The sequence below is a fragment of the Chelonoidis abingdonii genome, chromosome 3 (genome assembly GCF_003597395.2).
Source record: "Chelonoidis abingdonii isolate Lonesome George chromosome 3, CheloAbing_2.0, whole genome shotgun sequence".
In the NCBI taxonomy this organism is placed as follows: Eukaryota; Metazoa; Chordata; order Testudines; family Testudinidae; genus Chelonoidis; species Chelonoidis abingdonii.
Window position 1 is genome coordinate 110,380,561 of NC_133771.1, and position 19,202 is coordinate 110,399,762.

The 19,202-nt window shown below is 43.0% G+C and overlaps 1 protein-coding gene across 15 annotated transcripts in view; it reads right to left on the reverse strand.

Annotated features, from left to right (window-relative positions):
* REPS1 (RALBP1 associated Eps domain containing 1) overlaps window positions 1–18,717 on the reverse strand; it is a 114,010-nt gene extending 95,293 nt beyond the window's left edge. For 10 of the 15 annotated variants that reach the window (XM_075063997.1, XM_075063990.1, XM_075063995.1 and 7 more), the window contains exon 1: window positions 18,314–18,583. In XM_075063997.1, the coding sequence (XP_074920098.1) occupies window positions 18,314–18,466 (153 nt within the window). In that variant the 5' untranslated portion in view covers window positions 18,467–18,583. Of the gene's footprint in view, window positions 1–1,473; window positions 1,630–17,876; window positions 18,001–18,313 lie in introns of those variants that run through there. The other 5 variants (XM_075063998.1, XM_075063992.1, XM_075063988.1 and 2 more) reach the window with 5 other exon arrangements.
* Window positions 18,718–19,202: the final 485 nt, after the last annotated feature.

Genomic DNA, 19,202 nt, shown 5'->3' on the forward strand with positions numbered 1-19,202 from the left:
AATGTTATGAATCCTGATGTCAGCTTGGGTTAGGTAATATCTTTTATTGGACCAACTTCCATTAGTGCGATAGACAAGCTTTAGACACAGCTCTTCTTCAGGTCTGGGAAATGTACTCAGTGTCACAGCTAAATACAAGGAGCATCAGATTATTCAGCATAAGTAGTAAGCACATATTTCCAGGGACTATTCAAGGCAAAGTGGCCTGTTAACATTACTCCTGTTGGGGGGAGGGGGAGCAGAGGGCACGGAGAAAGGTAGCTAAAATGGGGGTTTTCTGTTATCTACAGCCTGGCACTCAGATCTCACAGAACAGGCTCCAAGGAGAAAGTCTGGGATATACACCATCACTTAGGGCTTGTCTACACTTTACAGCACTGCAACTTGCTGTGCTCGGGGAGGGGGGGGGGTTCACATCGCTGAGTGAGAACGTTGCAGTGTTGAGATACACCCCACACCGAGGTGGGTTTTTTTAGAGCATTGGGAGAGCTCTCTCCCAGCACTGCTCACAACCACACAAGGCACATTAAAGCGCTGCAGTGGCAGCGCATTAGTGTAGACTAGCCCATACACAAAACTGCCTTCAAAACAAGGATTCTCCTCCAAAGAAGTAGACTGCATCATGGAACAGGTCCCGCAAATATCCCGAGGGAACCTGCTGCAATACAGAAATAAAACCCCTCTGACCACACACACACACTCAAGTCGTCACCTACTGCCCCATTCTGGAACCCATACACGGTATCAAACAACTACAACTCATACTTGATAGGAAACCCTCCCTGAACTAAATCTTTCCTCAACCCCCTCTTCATCTTTCAACAATCCCCCAACCTCATCATCAGAAGCAAGCTCCCCACAGAGCAGGATGCATCGACTTAAAGTGGTACCAAATACTGCCAGAACAGATGCAAAAACATGCAGACATATCTCCACTACTACAATGATCAACACTCTTCACAATACACATTTCAAGATCCATGGGTCCTGCACATGCCTATCACAACATGTGGTGTATCTCATCCAGTGCTCTAAATGCCCCAACAACAACTATGGGGGTGAAACCAGACAATCACTACGTTCTCAAATGAACTCACAGGAAAATAATAAAGGACATTTCACCAAGCTACCACTCTATATCTGACCTATTAGTCCTCATCCTCAAAGGAAACCTGCACAACACTTTCAAAAGATGAGTCTGGGAGCTTAAATTCATAACTTTGCTAGACAATAAATATCAGATGTAATGGCCCATAAATCCAGTGTGTCTATTCAAACAATCTATAACCCGTTAACAACCCACTAACAATAGATTAGGTTGACCTGGAGGGGGATTCGGAACAGCAGTGTTGTCACAGCACTGAAATGACCTTGGCACTGGGCTCAGCCAGCCAATTAGGACTAGGGGCCAAGACACTACTCATGTCAGGCACACAGCCACTTAGAGTAGCTGGTCTCCAAAGCTGAACTTACAAATTGCCACACTTTTTCCAACTAGTCTTGAGGAAACTCCCACCCCAGGTGTGTTCAGATGACAACTGTGCCCACTGATACCATTTCTTCTTTGTTCTTGCAAATAAAGAAATCTGTACTGACAATCTAACCAGAACAAAAATAGCTCTGAAATGGCTGGGGAGAAAAGAATAAAAATATGAGGAAAGCATCAAGGACTTCAGTTTCAAATTTACCTACATTCTAAAGAAATGTGGCATCCCCTCACTTTACATGTTTAGAATTATTTACATCAGAAAAAGAATTATGAGATGAGTTATTTATACTAAAGGGAATTAATTTCACAGCATTTTAAGTATCCTTCAAGGATGATATTTCTGACCTCATTTTGGGTCTTTGACACATGTTATGCCCCATGTTGAGACACTGGCAGGTTGAGCGGCACGTTCCCATCCCGAGGATCTTATGATAAAGACAGCAAGCATACAGAAAGCACTGAGAAACCCAAAGAACAGGATATACATATCTGTGTGATGTCACATAAGAGTTTTATCAACATGTGTGGGATGGCTGCAAGACTAATGAGCAGTAAAGCCGCAAGACAGATATCCACCTTATCACGAACAAAGGCTGGACATACTCTGGACCACACTGTCACATCGGAAACTTAATTTACAAATGTTTCAGTATTAACAGGTTTCTCTGGACTATGTTTTAAATCTCTCTTCTCTAAAGCCATCTTTTTAACTCTTACGTTATTCTCTACCCAACTGTACATTACAAGGAGGGAGCCATAAAAAAGCCTAATGTTTTTGTTACATAAAATTACAACAAACTGAAAAGATCAGGTATCCCAGGGTCTTCCATGGATACACACACATATCAGGCCCTTAATGAAAACCTCAAGTCTCCCATTTTCATTAACAAAGCTCTCATTTCAGCAGGGTAATGAGATGTAACTTCTATATCACTGTTGCAGAACTGAATCTCTCACATGCTGGGCCTTGAGGCAATAATTCTGGAAGCAAAACTCCATAACTAGAGGTAAAGGAATGTTTCTCTGCAGTTTTGTTTTATTTTTTTGTTTGTCAGCTATCTGAAGTTAAGCAGGTTTGAGCACTAGCAGTAGTCATTGAGGAGATAGCATAGTGGGCAGAGAGCAGATGAACAGATAGACTGCATGATTAATTGCAGAATCTCATGATAAGTTTATATCATACTGCAATGTATTACATAATATATTTACACAACATATTAGGTGATTGTTAATAATTGCATTTTGAGAGCCTCTGTGCTGGCCACTGTATACATATGCACTGAGATAATTCCTGCCCCAGATTTACAATCTAAAAGACAGACAAGGGTTGGGGAAAGGGATATAATGTCAGCAAATGAATGCGGTGATCATGACATAGCTTTATTAATTACATTTATCTAACTTGTAAATCACACAAGTTGCCCTTGCCAGGAAGATGAAAAATCAGAGGAGTGATCCCTGAAGGTCTGGTCAGTAGGGACTGAAAGTTGTTCTGATGATTTTTTTAAAACCGAGTTTGATGAATCTTGTAAGTGCAGATGGCCATTAGTCTAATTTCAAGAAAACACTTACTCTGTTTGAAAGGTGATGTGATATACAGATTACTGACATCTGAATTTCTTCAAAGAAATGTTCTAGTAACTGGACAGACAAAAAGCTAAGTACATATAACTTTAACCAGCTGAAAGGCAGAAAGCAGCCTCAAGGAAAGGAAGGAGCCTTGGATCTCGAAGTCCTCTCTACACAGCTGTCAAAATGAACTGGAACCAGATCAGGACCACTGCTCTTTATGTAACCTCATGACTGAAAATTCAGTTCAAAGGAGCATACAGGCAGCCCCAAGAGCCACTGCTTTCCAAAGTGTTCCCCTACCCTCTCTCATGCTGAGAGCACATGCACTCCCCAAGAGTGGAGATACCAACAGCTTTTTCTTCTTTGAGTATTAAAGATTAAAACTCATTCTACACAAGCCATCAATACCCTAGGATCAGGCCACCCCAGAAGCTGGGTGGAAGGCAATGTTGAGAGTACCGAGTTGAAGATGCAGGAGAGGGGCTAAGTCATATGCAATGGACATTATTGGGCCCTGTCTCGCAATAATTATAAAGGGAGCTGGCAGTGACCCCCACATGTAGGTTGCTTAATAATTTCCATTTTAAAAAATTCTTTGTATTCTCTGAGAGGCTTTAACACTTTCTTTATTTGCATCAGGCCTTGAGAGTTTGAGAGAGAGAGAAGACAATTCTTTAGCCTGGAGGCTTTGCCCCCATGAATTCCATTCGCTGAGCAGAGTTATAAACTGTTAAAAATTACCATTTCCTTTCTCTCACTTGCTTCTCTCCGGAAAATGTTGGCAACCTGTCAAAATAGCTGAGCATGAACATTTTAAAGATCTATGCTCACACTGCTACCAAGGCAGCAGCAACAGATACTGCACTGGAAATCTCTGGGAGCTACTGAAGCAGCTGTGATGAGAGGGAGGCAGTAGGCAAGGGTATGTTTGGCTCCCCAACCACAACTGAACAATCCATGTTGTCCCATCATCCCATCTCACATCCATATGCGCTCCAGAGCATATGCATGACAGTCCAATTTTATGATCACCTAATAACCCCTCTCCCACTGAAGCACCTTATATTATTCAGTGCACAGGTTGGATGTAGGAGGTTGCACATTTGGCTTTCCCTAACTTTGGAGTACTGGCCTTGCAACCTAAAGAAATAAGTCAAAACTAAAAAAGTTTAAATGTGTTTAAAAATATCTGTTCAAAATACAGAGCTCTCTGATTGCAATAGGAACTGAATTTCTTACTAATTTTTCTTCTTGTACTACCTGCATATTAGCAGGAAAATGGAAGCCTGATGGCTTAAATTCTAGGAAGTCTTTATCCATAAAGAAGCTTAAACTTCCTGTGTTTGAGTAATTAGCTATTTTCAGACTTTAAAATATTTATTCGGATGTGTTTATGTACTATTACAAGTACTGACACACGAATTTTTGGTTTTGTTTTTAATTACAGCAATTTGGTGTTTTTTCTTGCTTTTTGGATAACAAGTCCTGACAGCAGCTAAGTAATGTAATATTACTATCACACAGTAATTGCAAAAGGAAGTAATGAAGTAGGTAGAAAACAGCAGGTGAAAAAATTGGAGATAGCACCCTGGCTGCATTTATAAATAGCATTGCTGCTGTGGTTTACTCCAAGAATAGTGACCAGTTTGAGCACCAGAGACCAAATCAGATGGTAAAGGAGAACAGGTATGGTTGAAGCCCCTAAACCTGCTACTCCGAGTTGGTGCTCTGCCTTAATTTATTTTCCTCTCAGACTCAAAATGAAGACATAATTAAATGTCATCACTGACCTGGCTGTGTATTGCTTTTCTTTCTCTGTTAAAATTTTGAAGAATTGAAAGTCTTCACACCTGATCTTTACTGGAAATTTGTTAACAGATTTTTGATAACTTACAGCTTAACTGACCTGTTGATGAACTGCATTTTTACTTATCCCTACTCCTCGGATACTAGCTTTCAGAGTTAGATATTTAAAATTTTAATTGGGGGCAGGGGAAGGGGAGGAGAGAATAGGACAGGGCTATTAATATTAATTCTTAGATAATTAAGGCATTTTAGAAAAAGCAGTCCTGCTGGTTTGAAAACTGCCTTACTTCATTAGACAGGAACTTGCCAGACTGAATTGCAAGTGGTTCACTGACAGGGGAAGCTATTGAGGAGCCAGGCTGGGAGTCTGGCACCTCAGGGTATGTCTCTATACACTGCAACTAAAAACCCACAGCAGGCCTGTGGCAGCTGACTCGGGCTCACAGGGCTTGGGCTAGGGAGCTGTTTAATTGTGGTGTAGACGGTCAGGCTAAGGCTGGAGCCTGCACTCTAGGACCCTGCTGAGGGGAGGGTCCCAGAGCTCAGGCTGCAACCCAAATGTCTACACTGCAATTAAACAGCCAGTTAGCCCAAGCACCAAGAGCCTGAATCAGTTGGCTTAGGCAAGCCATGGGTGTCTAACTGCAGGGTAGATATAACCTCGGACAGCTTCAGAGAAAAGTATCCTCCTTCACTTGCCACATGCTATGTTGGCTGAGGGTAGAGAGAAGAAAAATTTGTGCCTGAAGATGTCTCAAGAGCAAAGCTCCTAATCTGGCTGTTTATTAAGCTTCCTGACCCGCTAAATCCAAGTCTGACAAATCACTGCAGGTTTAGCAGGATACTCTCAGAAGGGAAGTACAAGAGCAGGAGCCGGCAACTGATGGCACGTGCGCCGAAGGCGGCACGCGAGCTGATTTTAAGCGGCACTCACATTGCCCAGGTCCTGGCCACTGGTCAGAGAGGCTCTGCATTTAATTTTAAAAGAAGCTTCTTAAACATTTTAAAAAAAACTTATTTACTCTACATACTATAGTTTAGTTATATATTATAGACTTACAGAAAGAGACCTTCTAAAAACGTTAAAATGTATTACAGGCATGCGAAACCTTAAAATTAGAGTGAATAAATGAAGACTCGGCACATCACTTCTGAAATACTGCCTACCCCTGTACAAGAGGGTAGTTTTATCTGTGGGGTGGAGAGAACAATTCCAAACTTATCCCCATTCTGTGAAGGATATGGAGGAGCTGGAGTGTCAGGATGACCATCAGGAAATCAATAGCTATATTAGGGATGAGAGGGACAAGCTTATCCCCTCACTGATTAAGTCACATTTTGAAGGTTCTCTTTGGGACCATAAATGCTAGCACAGGGGTCAGCAACCTCTGGCATGCGGCTCGCAAGGGTAAGCACCCTAGTGGGCTGGGCCAGTTTGTTTACCTGCCGCACTGGCAGGTTTGGCCGATCACGGCTCCCACTGGCCGCGGTTCGCTATGCCAGGTCAATGGGGGTGGCAGGAAGCTGCGGCCAGCACACCCCTTGCCCGCGCCACTTCCAGCCGCCCCCATTGGCCTGGGACGGCAAACCGTGGCCAGTGGGAGCCGTGATTGGCTGAACCTGCCGACACGGCAGGTAAACAAACTGGCCTGGCCCGCCAGGGTGCTTACCCTGGAGAGCCGCATGCCAGAGGTTGCCAACCCCTGTGCTAGACACTTAATCTGTTTTTTATTAATGGAAAGCGTGGCTTGGATTCTGCAGTATAGTATGGCAGTCTGAAATAAAGTACCACTCGCCAAGTTTCTAGCAGCCCATACAACTCAAACCTTGTTCTCTCTAATGCTACTCATCTATTATTCATCTACTCACTTGTTCTCCCCGTTAACTCCTTCACCTTTCACCCCTTCTCCAGGCTCTCAAGTAAATTACCTATCTTATTTCCAGATTACTGTTCCTGACAGTATGTGGTAGGAAGAAAACTACCTAAAACTTTGTCAGAAGATGGAGTATTCTGACCAGCATGGAACCCTCACTATTACTGGCACATAATGCCATATATCACATTAGATGTGCAGGTGAATGAGCCTCTGATGGTGTGGATGGTGTTGTTGGGTCCTAAGATGGCGTCACTTCCCCAGGTGGGTAATTTTGAGACCTACAAGATTTCTGTCAAGCATTCTTAAAACTACAATACCTACCTGGGGAAGCGAGGAAACAGATTGTCAGAGCAAGATGGGCACCCAGAAGTCACCTACTACAGGATAGGCCCAACAAAAAAAACAACAGAACACTACTGGCCATCATGTACAGCCCCCAGCTAAAACCTCTCCAGCTCATCAGCAATGATCTACAACCTATCCTGGAAAATGATCCCCCACTAACACAGACCTTGGGAGACAGGCCAGTTCTCGCTTACAGACAGCTCGCCAACCTGAAGCAAATACTCACTAGCAGCTACACACCAAACCACAGAAACACTAACCCAGAAACCAATCCCTGTAACAAACCCCATGGTCTTCTCTGTCCCCATATCTACTCTATGACACCATCATAGGACCCAGCTACACCATTAGAGGCTCATTCACCTGCGTATCTACTCATGCGATATATGCCATCATGTGCCAGCAATGCCCCTCTGCCATGTACATTGGTCAAACTGAACAGTCTCTGTGTAAACGGATAAATGGACACAAATTAGACATTAGGAATGGTAACATACAAAAGCCAGTAGAACGCTTCAATCTCCCTGGACATTCAACAACAGATTTTAAAGTAGCCATTCAACGAAAAAAAACTTCAAAAACAGACTCCAAAGAGGAACTGCTGAGCTACAATTCATTTGAAAACTTAACACCATCAGTCTGGGCTTCAATAGGGACTGGGAGTGGCTGGCTCACTACAAAAGCAATTTTCCCTCTCTTGGTATTGACACCTCCTCATCAATTATTGAGAATGAACAACATCCACCCTGACTAAACTGGCCTTCAACACTGGTTCTCCACTTGTAAGGTAACTCCCTTCTCTTCACGTGCCAATACTATATTTATGCCTGTATCTGTGATTTTCACTCCATGCATCTGAAGAAGTGGGTTTTTTTTTTTACCCACGAAAGCTTATGCCCAAATAAACCTGTTAACCTTTAAGGTGCCACCGGACCCCTCGTTTCTATGGATACAGACTAACACGGCTACCCTTCTGATAGAGGTATATTGGATACTGGCAGCACAAAAGTGCTCCTGGATTATAAATACTCAAACTCACCCCTTTCAGAAATTCAGGTGAGGGTGTCATCTTTTTCAAATTCTTCTAATTAGCATATCACAGTTTCTATAAACCTATCCTGGCTGCTCAGACATTCTCCCGTACCTGTAAAGGGCATATTTAAAAGTTACATATTTTATATAGACACCTGCAGGGACCAATCCAGTTCCTTGGATAGCTTCCAGAGCCAGCAAAACACCTGTGGATCACCAGCACAAATGTTGATTTAGACATGTCTTACACTGCAATTAGACACTATGGCTGGTCTGTGCAAGCTGACTTGGGCTTGCAGTGCTTGGGCCAAGGGGCTGTTTAACTGAGGTACAGATGCTCAGACTCAGGCTGCGGTGGGGACCCTCCCACCTTGCAGAGTCCGATAGCCTGGGTTGCAGCCCAAGCTCAGATGTCTACACCACAACTGAAGAGCCTCTTAGCCTGAGCCATCTGACACAAGGTTTTTAATTGCAATGTAGATATATCCCTAGTGAGCCACAATCAGACAAGCATTGCTGATTTCAAAAGTAATAATACCCCTCTAGCCCTCGGGGGCAGTGAGTAAAATGAGTGGGAAATCTGTCCAGACGTGATCCCCATTAGAGGAAACATGCAAGTTGTTTACAATGAAAGTTGTGAATGTGGGGCTGTGTAGAGGAGAAGGGGTTCTTTGTGTTATGGCTTAACTATGAATTTCGGCAGAGGAAGAAGAGCAGAAAACTTCCTGAGGTCCACCAGGAACCTTTCATGCAGGCATAATTCATATGGGAAGCACTTTTATGGCCTCCCATAACACCTATGTTTTAGGTATCAGATAGTTTCATTGTTTTCCTTGTTCATGTGGGTTTTACCCAGAAAAAGATTTCAAAAGCTAGTAAAATGGGATTGTAAAAGATTGGCAAAGGGTTCAGGAGTTTATAGTATCTGAAATTAAGATTATTTATGACTTTAAGTTGACGATATACCTTTAAATTAATAACTATTTGTTTGGGTTATTGTTAGGTACTCTGAATATCTGATACAAAAAGAATTCCCTTTCAGGATTAGAGAAAAAAACTTGTGTTTTCACAATGTGAGAAAGCAGAGAAACTGCCCGCCAGCATGGAAAGGCGTAAACAGCTAGTCCCGCCCCATTATACCTGCAGCTACTGCCAGGCATGGAGGGAGTAGAAAAGGAGAGCCTGGTCCAGTTCAGGACTGACTGGTGAAAAGCAGGAGCTACTTACTGCCCTACCTGATAGGAAGGATGATTACCAGCCAAGGCAGCCACCAGGGAACACATTCCATCTCTCAGGCTCCAGCCAAGGGAGACTGCAGAATAGACCTAGGAGCCTCCAGCAAATGAGGTAACTGGGTGACTGCAGTTCAGAGACACTGTGGGGTCTGGCTGCACCACTTACTGAAGTCCTGCCTGAAGGAGCCCAACATCCACAAGCGGGAGCTCTGGGCAGCAAACCACCCCAGCAAAGTGAACTATAGGGGACACGTCCCAAACTGAAGGAATACTAGTCGGAAGTAGCCCAGGGCAGTGGATTTAGACTCCCTGCTTGGAGTGTCCCCTGTCAAGGGGTCAACTCACACAGGGTCCTGGGCTGGGACCTGGTGGAGTGAGAAGTTCTGGGTTCTCCAACCACCACTGCCTGAAAGACTGAGGCACCTTGACCTTCAAGTCAGATGCATCACCAGGCTGCCTGGCCATCCATGCACCCTATTACACACACTAGAAAGAAATCACAAGATAACAATGAATACATAATCAACTACTTTGTTTACTTAGTCCAAGCATTGACAGCTTTGATCAACATCAAAATTTGAACATCTGATGCATTTCTAAAATTCTAGTCCAGATGCTACTATTTAAGGTAGGTAATAATCCCTGTCCCTCTCTTCATGTCTTTTTTTTTAAGCTTCAGAGTAGCAGCTGTGTTAGTCTGTATCAGCAAAAAGGAGTACTTGTGGCACCTTAGAGACTAACAAATTTATTGCAGCATAAGCTTTCATGGGCTACAGCTCACTGTTTTCAAATAGGGTTGAGGCTTGATACTGAATATTAGTTCAGTTTTGTGTTGGCATAAGTCTTTATGAGGAGAAGCTCATCATGTGACTTATTATAAAGCATGATAATTTTGGATCAGGTTTAAGGGTTGGCAAAAGTTACACTAGTAGTCTAGTATAAGCCTAGCTAAAATTTCCTACCATTGCTAAAAAAAGTGGGAATGTTTATATAGACCAGACACTGCTAATATCTTAGCTCAGGGGTGGACAAACTTTGTGGCCCAAGGGCCACATCTGGGTATGGAAATTATATGGTCGGCCATGAATGCTCACGAAATTGGGGGCTGGGATGCGGGAGTGGGGCCACAAATGAGGAGTTCAGGGTGAAGGAGGGGGCTCCGGGCTGGAGTGTCTGGGGAGGGTGGGTGCTCCAGCTGAGGGTGTGGGCTCTGGGCTGGGACCGTGGATGAGGGATTGGGGGCACAGGAAGGTGCTCTGGGCTGGGACCAAAGGGTTCAGAGGGTGGGAGGGGGATCAGGGCTGGGGTTCAGGCCCCAGGAGGCACTTACCTCGAGCAGCTCCTGGAAACAGCGGCACATTCCCCCTCTGGCTCCTACATGAAAGCACGACCAGGAGGCTCTGCATGCTTCCCCATGCACAGGCGCTGCCCCTGCAGCTCCCATTCACCATGGTTCCCGGCCATTGGGAGCTGTGGGGTTGGCACTTGGGGCAGGGACAAAGTGCAGAGCCCCCTGGCTGCCCCTATACATCAGACCTGTAGCGGGCACAGGCCTCTGCTTCTGGGAGCCACGGCATATGTGGAGCGGGGCAAGGCCTGGGCCACGCTCCCCAGCGGGACCTCAAGGGCTAGGTTAAAACATCTGAAGGGCCGGATCTGTCCCCCAGGCTGTAGTTTGCCCACCCCTGTCATAGATTGGCATGTTCTCTGACCCTGTGCAGAGGAAATCTAATTGACTGTGCTTCAAACACCACTGAACAGTCCACAATAGGATTTTTCCAGTGCTAACACAAGTAGAACTGAGCATGTTTGCCACAGTTCAAGATATAAAAGTCAGAACTCAGCTCTCAGGTTACAAACTGTAAGAGCAAATTCTTGTACTAAAAGAAATAAGACCGTAAGTGCCTTATTGCTGCAGAAAAAAGAAACAAACATATCAATCAGCTCAGGGGAGAAGTTAAAGGAAACAAAAGAAAATATTTCATTGCAACAATGCATTTTAGACAAATTCATAACTTTGCGTATATCTTTCGCAAATTGGGAGCTGCTAACTGTATACCCAGTGACTACACATTTTTTGTACTTACAAACAAGCTTGTGATGCATTTATCTCTTGCCACTTCCTATTAAGGAAAGTGGTAAAGAACAAAGTGCACATAAGCACATGCCTCATGTAGGCCTATGACACAACTACAAGATATCCAAGGTTAAAGATTTGTGAGTTTGGGTTGCCTAACTTCAGATTAAATTTCTAAAGGTTAACTGAAAAGCAAAAATAAACACTCAACTACAGATTTCTATACTGAATGAATGCCCTCATGTACTACACTGTTGTAGTTTAAATCTTATTTCTTCTAAATATTCACATCTAAAGGTGGCTTATAAAGAAAAATAACTGCTCTCTCTTTTTTTAAAAGTAGGAGATGCATAAAGGAAGCCTAAAAGTTTAAGATTCCTCTAATTAAAAATTCAAGTCTTATTTAGAGAAATAGTAGGGGTGTGAGAGTATATATACTAAGGAAACCTGTTTAATTTAGAAAGCACGTTCTCTTTATTCAGACTATTTAGAACAAAATTAACTCTGCTAAAAAGACAGACACCCAAGATCCTGACAAACAGCTGGAAAAGCTTGGGTTTTTGGGGGGAGGGGGCCACAGTGGTAGCAGAGAGAAGGGAGAAAGGATTCTACGCTCCTATTCCAGAGAAAGCTCTGAAAGGAAACTTCTAACATAATGAAAACACAGGTAAAGAGCCCAGATACTATAATGACAGAAGTTATTAGCCTGATCCTGCTCGTACTGAAAAGAATGTCAAAGCTCCCACTGACTTCAATGGAGGTAAGATCAGGGCCTAGTAGATGCGCATTCCCAATATTTTAAAAAATGTTCAGACCTATTTTCTTGTAAATCAGTCACTAAAAAGAGAAAACCACTTGACTCCCATCTTCAGGTTACCCTTTAAAAAAGTTAAGTACAACCTTATTTTAAATAAGTGCATGCTCACCATACTGTTTATTTGGGACAATTTACACTTTAACTCAGCTTTCATTTGCAGTTCATCTTTTATAGCTTCTGCTTTTGTGAGCTGATAGTCTACCTTTAAGAGTAGATTTTCACAGTAAGTCCTCACCTACATTAGAAAAATGTACTCTTAGGTGAATTTTTTAAAACTATTTTATATAGTATAGATGAGGCTTTAAAAGGACAGATCTGGGAACTCAACTTTGACAGTATGTCAGATTTTAAAGTGTGTAATAAGGTTTTACTCATAGCTAATGCCAATTTTTAAAACATATAGCAAGTTCTCACTACCAACCTAAATTGAATCTAAAGCAGTAGAGAATGAAAACACTAATAACTGTGAAATTAAGATCACCACTACGATATTGACATTTTGGTTTTCTTAACTTGTTCCCCACATACACAATAATCTACTGTGAAAACTGATCTGCATTTTTAAATTGACTTACTGCTAGTGTATTTGAACTGATGGGTTTCTCCTATGGGGGACAGTAATTACCCAATCTATTAATTTCAAGGTAATTTAACTATGGAAACTATTCTGTTACCATAATAGCCAATAGCAAATAAGGATAGAAATCAAAAGGGGTAGACAAAGCTTTTGGAAATTAAAAGATTAGACACACTGTTAATTTATTAGACTGGCAACACTTTAACCATATTATTGAATAAAGGACTAACAAGAGTGTACTGTCACGTATATCACATTAAAACATCAAAATGAGACTCACTAGACAATGAAAAATGGGTTCCCCACCCTGCCCACCAACAGACAGCCTTAACAAAAGAATATCAGCTAGCATTTTAATCACTTGCTTAAAGGTTATCCAGTGCAACTGTAGTTAGTTGTAAAAAGTAGATCCTAGCATAATTGTAGAACTGACTCATTTTTCAGAGAGTCTCTAATGCCAAAGTAAAAGTCATTTAACTTCAGTCTGGAACATCAGCACTGATTTTTATTAAATGACGGGTGTTCTAAAGAGGGCAGCAGGCAGGGAAAATGCTTATTTAATTTTTCCCCCCTGTAATATTATTTTGCAACATAAGATCCTGCCTTCACGACATAGTAATTTTAGAAGAATGTCAAGCACAGAAATAATCTCACAGTGCAGTTAAGTAAATTGTTTCAAGAAAGTTCTAGGCTCATTCAAGATAAGAGCAAAATACAGCACACATGCATGAAATGTTCTGTGATTACGCAACTTTAACAAGAATTATATAAATCCAGTACTGAAGTCTTCAAATCATTTACTTCTATATCCCTGGGATATTTTGTTCCAAAAATATCTTTGCTGTCAAATATAACCCCTAAACCAATATAATAGTAATTGATAAGCCTAACAAAGTAAAAGAAAAGGGAAAATCATGGAGGCCTAATTTAATGAATTATTTCAATACTACACTAATGAGATTCACCAAGAACTGATTTAAAATTACTTTTGAGAAAATTCTCCTATTTCATGTTCCAATTCATTACACAGGCTAAAACTTGCACGCGCTTCTGTACTTTTCAATTTAATTCATCAGTGTACTTTTATTCAGAAAATTAGCATGTGTCACGATTCGGTTAACAGGACTTCACTTGATACTTCAATGCCAGTTTACTACCGTAACACTTTTAAACAGGTTTTAATATATAGCCTGATTTATCCAAACTATGTGAAAATACCAAATATTTATTCTGATGGATAGGTTTTCCTTTACACTTGATTTTTTGATGTTTAGAATCTTTGTTAGATTGAAACCTTTAATTTGAAGAAAAAATTCATATTTGTTTTAAAAGACAATTGTGATGAGAAAGTTTTTGTATGGAAATTAGATATCCATAACATTTTTATACAATCAATGGATGCAGGGAGTTTCCATATTTTGGCATCTAATATATTCAGAGTTTAAACTGTCAATTTAGAAAATTATTTCTAGTTCTTTTATGGTTTCAAACTAGGTTTTCAAATGAAAGCAAATATGGCATTGTCTAATTAAAACTGCAGATTGACTAAAGAAGTGGCAAAATCCTCATCCATGCAAAATCAAGGCATTTACTTTCAAAAAGCACACTGTGCAGAGAAGGGAATGGTATCATGGTTTCCAACTGGTACAGTCACTAGTAAAGGCAGACTGGGTTTTGGTACTCCTCAATACAAGTAGTTCATGGACAAGTTATCCATCCTGTGCCCTTCATTGGTCTGTCCACAAACCAATCTTCTCTGCTATCAGAAAGTAGTACTTCACAGTGCACAGGGAAAACGTGTGACCTCTCCACTGTGCGCCTCAAACAATGAACTGCTGCATTTTTAATACTATTTACATGCACATGGGCCTGGAAAGGTATCATCTACTCAATATCAACTGCTTGACTCTGAATCCTAATTTAAATATACACAAAAGACTTCATTACGAAACAGCTGAGGCTCTCACACCTTTCCCCCATTTGCACTTTTGGGTACACCCTTTAACCAGATTATTTTTTGCCCCAATGCTAGTTTAGTAAAGAACTGCCTGCAGAATGGCAGTTAAACGGATTAATGAGAGGCTGACATTAGCAGAGTTAAGGTTGTGGCGAATGGTGTCTCAGTTGTGGTAATGGTAAGCTATGTGTTTTTGTGGGTGGAGGACTGAAGGGTTACACCTCTAGGTGGCTCATCTTTTCATTTTCTTGCTCTTAAGGGTTTGTCAAGCATATGTGTGTAGCAACTGTAACTGCTTCACTACAAAGATTTTTGTATATTGATTTCCTTGGTTTATTTAACACATAATTGAGGGGTGAGGCTTAGCAGCAGAACTGAGGGGGTTTTTTTGGGTGCACCAGCAGCTGTGCATTAGCCTTCTCTGTTGTAGAATAAAATCCAACAGAAATGTGTAGCTCATCAGAGAAGATTGTGTGAGCCTTGCTCCCAACCACCTGGCTTGTGGCACAATGAATAACGTATAGGTCCAAGGAAGGAAAGGAGCAAAACAAAAATTCCCACAAAGTCAAAGATTCGGATTTTTAATCAAGCCTGTACTGATTTTAACAAAAGATGCCTTAAGATTTCTACTGTCTCTGATTATAACCTTTTCTCCTCACAGGTTCTTAATGGAAATCCACATGTATACATAGACCCAGCATTCTTAAATCTGGGGCAATCTGACTGGGCTAAATAAACTCAAAATTTATAACATGTACTCACATTTTGGTTGTTTGGTACTAAATGTTACATTCTGTAGGAACATGGGAATTGTCCTACTGGATCAGGTCTGAGGTCCACTTAATCTGTTCTACTGTCTCCTTACTCAGTGTCCAGTACCAGGTGTCTCAGAAGAAAGTGGAAGAACCTCACAGTAGGCAGATGTGGGATAATCTGCCACCCACACTAGGTCTCATCCTGATCTTCAATAGCTACAGACTGATTTATACCCTGAAGAATGAGGTTTGATAACTTTTCTACAAATTTGTGTTATGTTAACTCTGGTTATTCTTGATATCCATACAAATGTCTATTCCTTTTTCTTCAGTCTCATTAAGTTCTTTGCCTCAATCACTTCCTGTGGCACTGAGTTCCACAACTGAGTTAAATTCGATGTGAACAAATTTACCTTTGGTTTTGAATGTTCTCTTCTTGGATTACGAAATAAGAACAGCCATTTCCATTCTTTATTTTATATACTTTTCTAAACTAAACCTGGGTCTTCTCAATCTTCATATGAGTTTTTTCTATGTTCTTGATCATTCATTACTTTTTTCAGAACTTCCCCTAGTTCTTCAATATTTGAGACAGTGACCAGTACTGCATACAGCATTCCAGATGAAGACACATTATTGATTTATAGGGGCATTTTACATCTTTTGTATTATTCATCTCTTTCCTTATGCACCCTAACATTGTTTGGTTCATAAATGCAGCTGCCTATTGATAGGACATCTTCACTGAGCAGTCTACAATGACACCCAGGTTCCCTTTCCTGACTTGATCCAGTTCATTTATAACCGTATAAACTACTTGTATATCTTACATTTCTCTCTCCCAGCACGCATTACTCTTCAAGAGAATATCACTCTGAAAGAGAATATTCACCTCCTTTGAGACCGACTAGGTAGAATTTGAACCTGTGAGCACTTCTGTAGAAAAGCACAAGACCACACTACTCCAATAAGCTATTGCATCAAGTATAGAGTGCTGCCACTGTACTATTTTATATATACACAACTATTTTATATATACAACATTGAAGAGACACTAAACAAAAACAAAACATATCCAATTGTGTTCATGTGATGAGCTTCAGGAATGTGGGAATCTGTAATTCAGAACACAAATACTAATAGTGGGTGGCCCTCAAGGTCTCATTCATAAAATATTTTTAAAAATTAGTTTTCTTTTAGTTTAGAGATTTAAACAGTGTAGATCATGAATGAAAGATAAGAACATCAAATCAATAAATCAGACAACCAGATTTCCTAGTAATTTAAATTAATTTTAGCATTTAGTCCTCACCAGAATTTTTACTCTACCCACAACTTATCACCCTCTTTTACTGAGCTGGAGCATATGATCCGGTTCATTTTAAACTCCTTTCTACTAATCTAACCACTCGTTTTTAGGTGTCTAAAAAGTAACACCAACACCTCCTGATTAAGTGTATACAAGCTCCTGAAATTAATCCCACTTTTGAATTGCAGAAAGTTGACATACATGTCCTTGATGGTCTCAAATTACAATAATGCACTCTGACTCTTCACTGAGGCACCAGTGAACCTATGAGGTGGTATGGCTTTCTGGAAATAATACTTTACTCTGCTTAAAGCATCTTTCAGGGAACTCAAAAAACTTTACAAATGTCAAGGCCATGAACACATTATGGTGGATGCAGTGACAGCAACAATTCAGGATACACAGTTGTTGCAACTACAGTTCCCCTGTGGATACTTTTCTAGGAACTATACTAGGCAAACAATGTTAAATTATCCCTTCAGCTATACTGGAAGCACTACTTGTAACTGTGTAACATAGCTCTCAGATGAGTCCCACTTCCCACTGGTCACAGAAGTAGTTCTGGAATTTTTGCTTCCACACATTGCTAGTAGGAATCTACTGCGTTAGCACAAACTAGCTAATATTACATAGTTTTAAAATTGCATTTTTTCACTAGTAGATGCCAATGTGCTTTACAAAGATATGCAGGTACTCCATTTTTTGCAAATTAAGAAACAAGCATTATTTAATTATTTGAACAAGGTCACTGAGCCAGTAGCATCATCAGGAATAACATCCAGATTTCCTGTTTCCTAGTATTTGCTAGGACTGCTGGAGTTCCCATGCTTTGGATGGACTTCACTCTAAAGCTTTTAGAAGTGATATACTTCCCTGCCAGTGGCCAGTGTTACCCCAGGAGCTCAGCAACGAAGCCTCCCCAACCCAGCAAGTGGAGACCTCTGAACTATATATCTTAACCCAATACTAACACTGGAATCCCACGACAACACGCGCAGAGCGTCCCCGAGTTGGATAAGCATATTTACCCCGTTTCCAGCACTGCACGGGCACAAGCCCAAGCCCAGCAGGAGTCGATGGCGCTGAAGTTGCCATTCCACATCGTATCTCGGGAGCACGGGGACTGCCCTCGGGCATCCCCCACCCCCAGCTGCAGGGGAAGAACAGGTTCGGGCCGATGCAGGGGGATGCCAGCACGCGGGGCACGGGAAGCCCTTGAGGGAAGTCTCCCCACCCCGGTGCCTTCAGGGCACCAGCAGCGGCGCCAGGCGCCCCCGGGAGGGTGACGAGGCGGTTGGGGAAGAGGCAGAATCCTCCCTGCACCGGGGGCGGCTGAGGGGCTGCTTGGCGCCCGGAGGCGGGGGGGGAGGATCCCCGCCCCCGGCAGCGGGGGCAAAGGGCGGCGGTCCGCGGGAGGCGGTGCCAGCCCGCGGGGCCGCTGGCGGGGGCGGGTAGCGGCCGGTACCTGCAGAACCACCTCGCTGGGCAGCTGCGCGGCGCGGAACAGCTCCAGCACCCGCCCGTTGGGTGCCACCTTCTTGGTGCTCTCGATGTCGCAGTAGGAGAAGAGGTCGCAGTAGTAGCGCTGCTCCGCCTCGCTCAGCGTCAGGCCTTCCATCGCGCCGCCCGGCAGGGGGGAAGGTGAATCCCGCGAGCCGCTTCCTCTCGGACCCCGCACGCGCCGCTGTCTCTGCCAGGCCCGGCCGCTGCGCTCGCGCTGTGGGGGGCTGCACCGGAAGCGTGGGGCCCGCGGGGCGGGCGTGGCTATAAAGTTTCTCGGCCTTGGCCCCGCCTCCTCCACCCCAGCGGAGCCGCCGCCATTTACTGAGCCCCGGAGACCGGGGGGAAGGAGGCTGTTGAGCAAAACCCGCCTCTGCCTCAGACCCGGAAGTGAGGCCCGGCCCGGCCCGACACCCTTCGTGTGCTGGCAGCGGCAGGACAGAGGCGCTTGCAGCGTCCCCTGTCGGGGTGGCGGGCTCAAGCTTGGTGCCCGCCCCGGTGCCTAGGCTGCTCCCCGGTGCCTCCTAGGGCAGGATGGAGGCAGATCAGGCGCGTTCAGCGGCGGCTGAGTTGTGTGGCTCGCTGTGATGATCCCTGTTTTAGGCAGCGATTTTAAGCATCCCTGATTTTGAGGAACCAAAATTGGGGCTGCCTGGGGGAGAGGGATAGCTCAGTGATTTGAGTATGGGCCAGGGTTGTGAGTTCACTCCTTAAGGGGGGGCCAATTAGGGATCTCGGGGAAAATCAGTACCTGGTCCTGCTAGTGAAGGCAGAGGGCTGGACTCAATGACCTCTCAGGGTCATTTCCAATTCTATGAGATAGATGTATATCTCCCTACATTATATTATCTCCC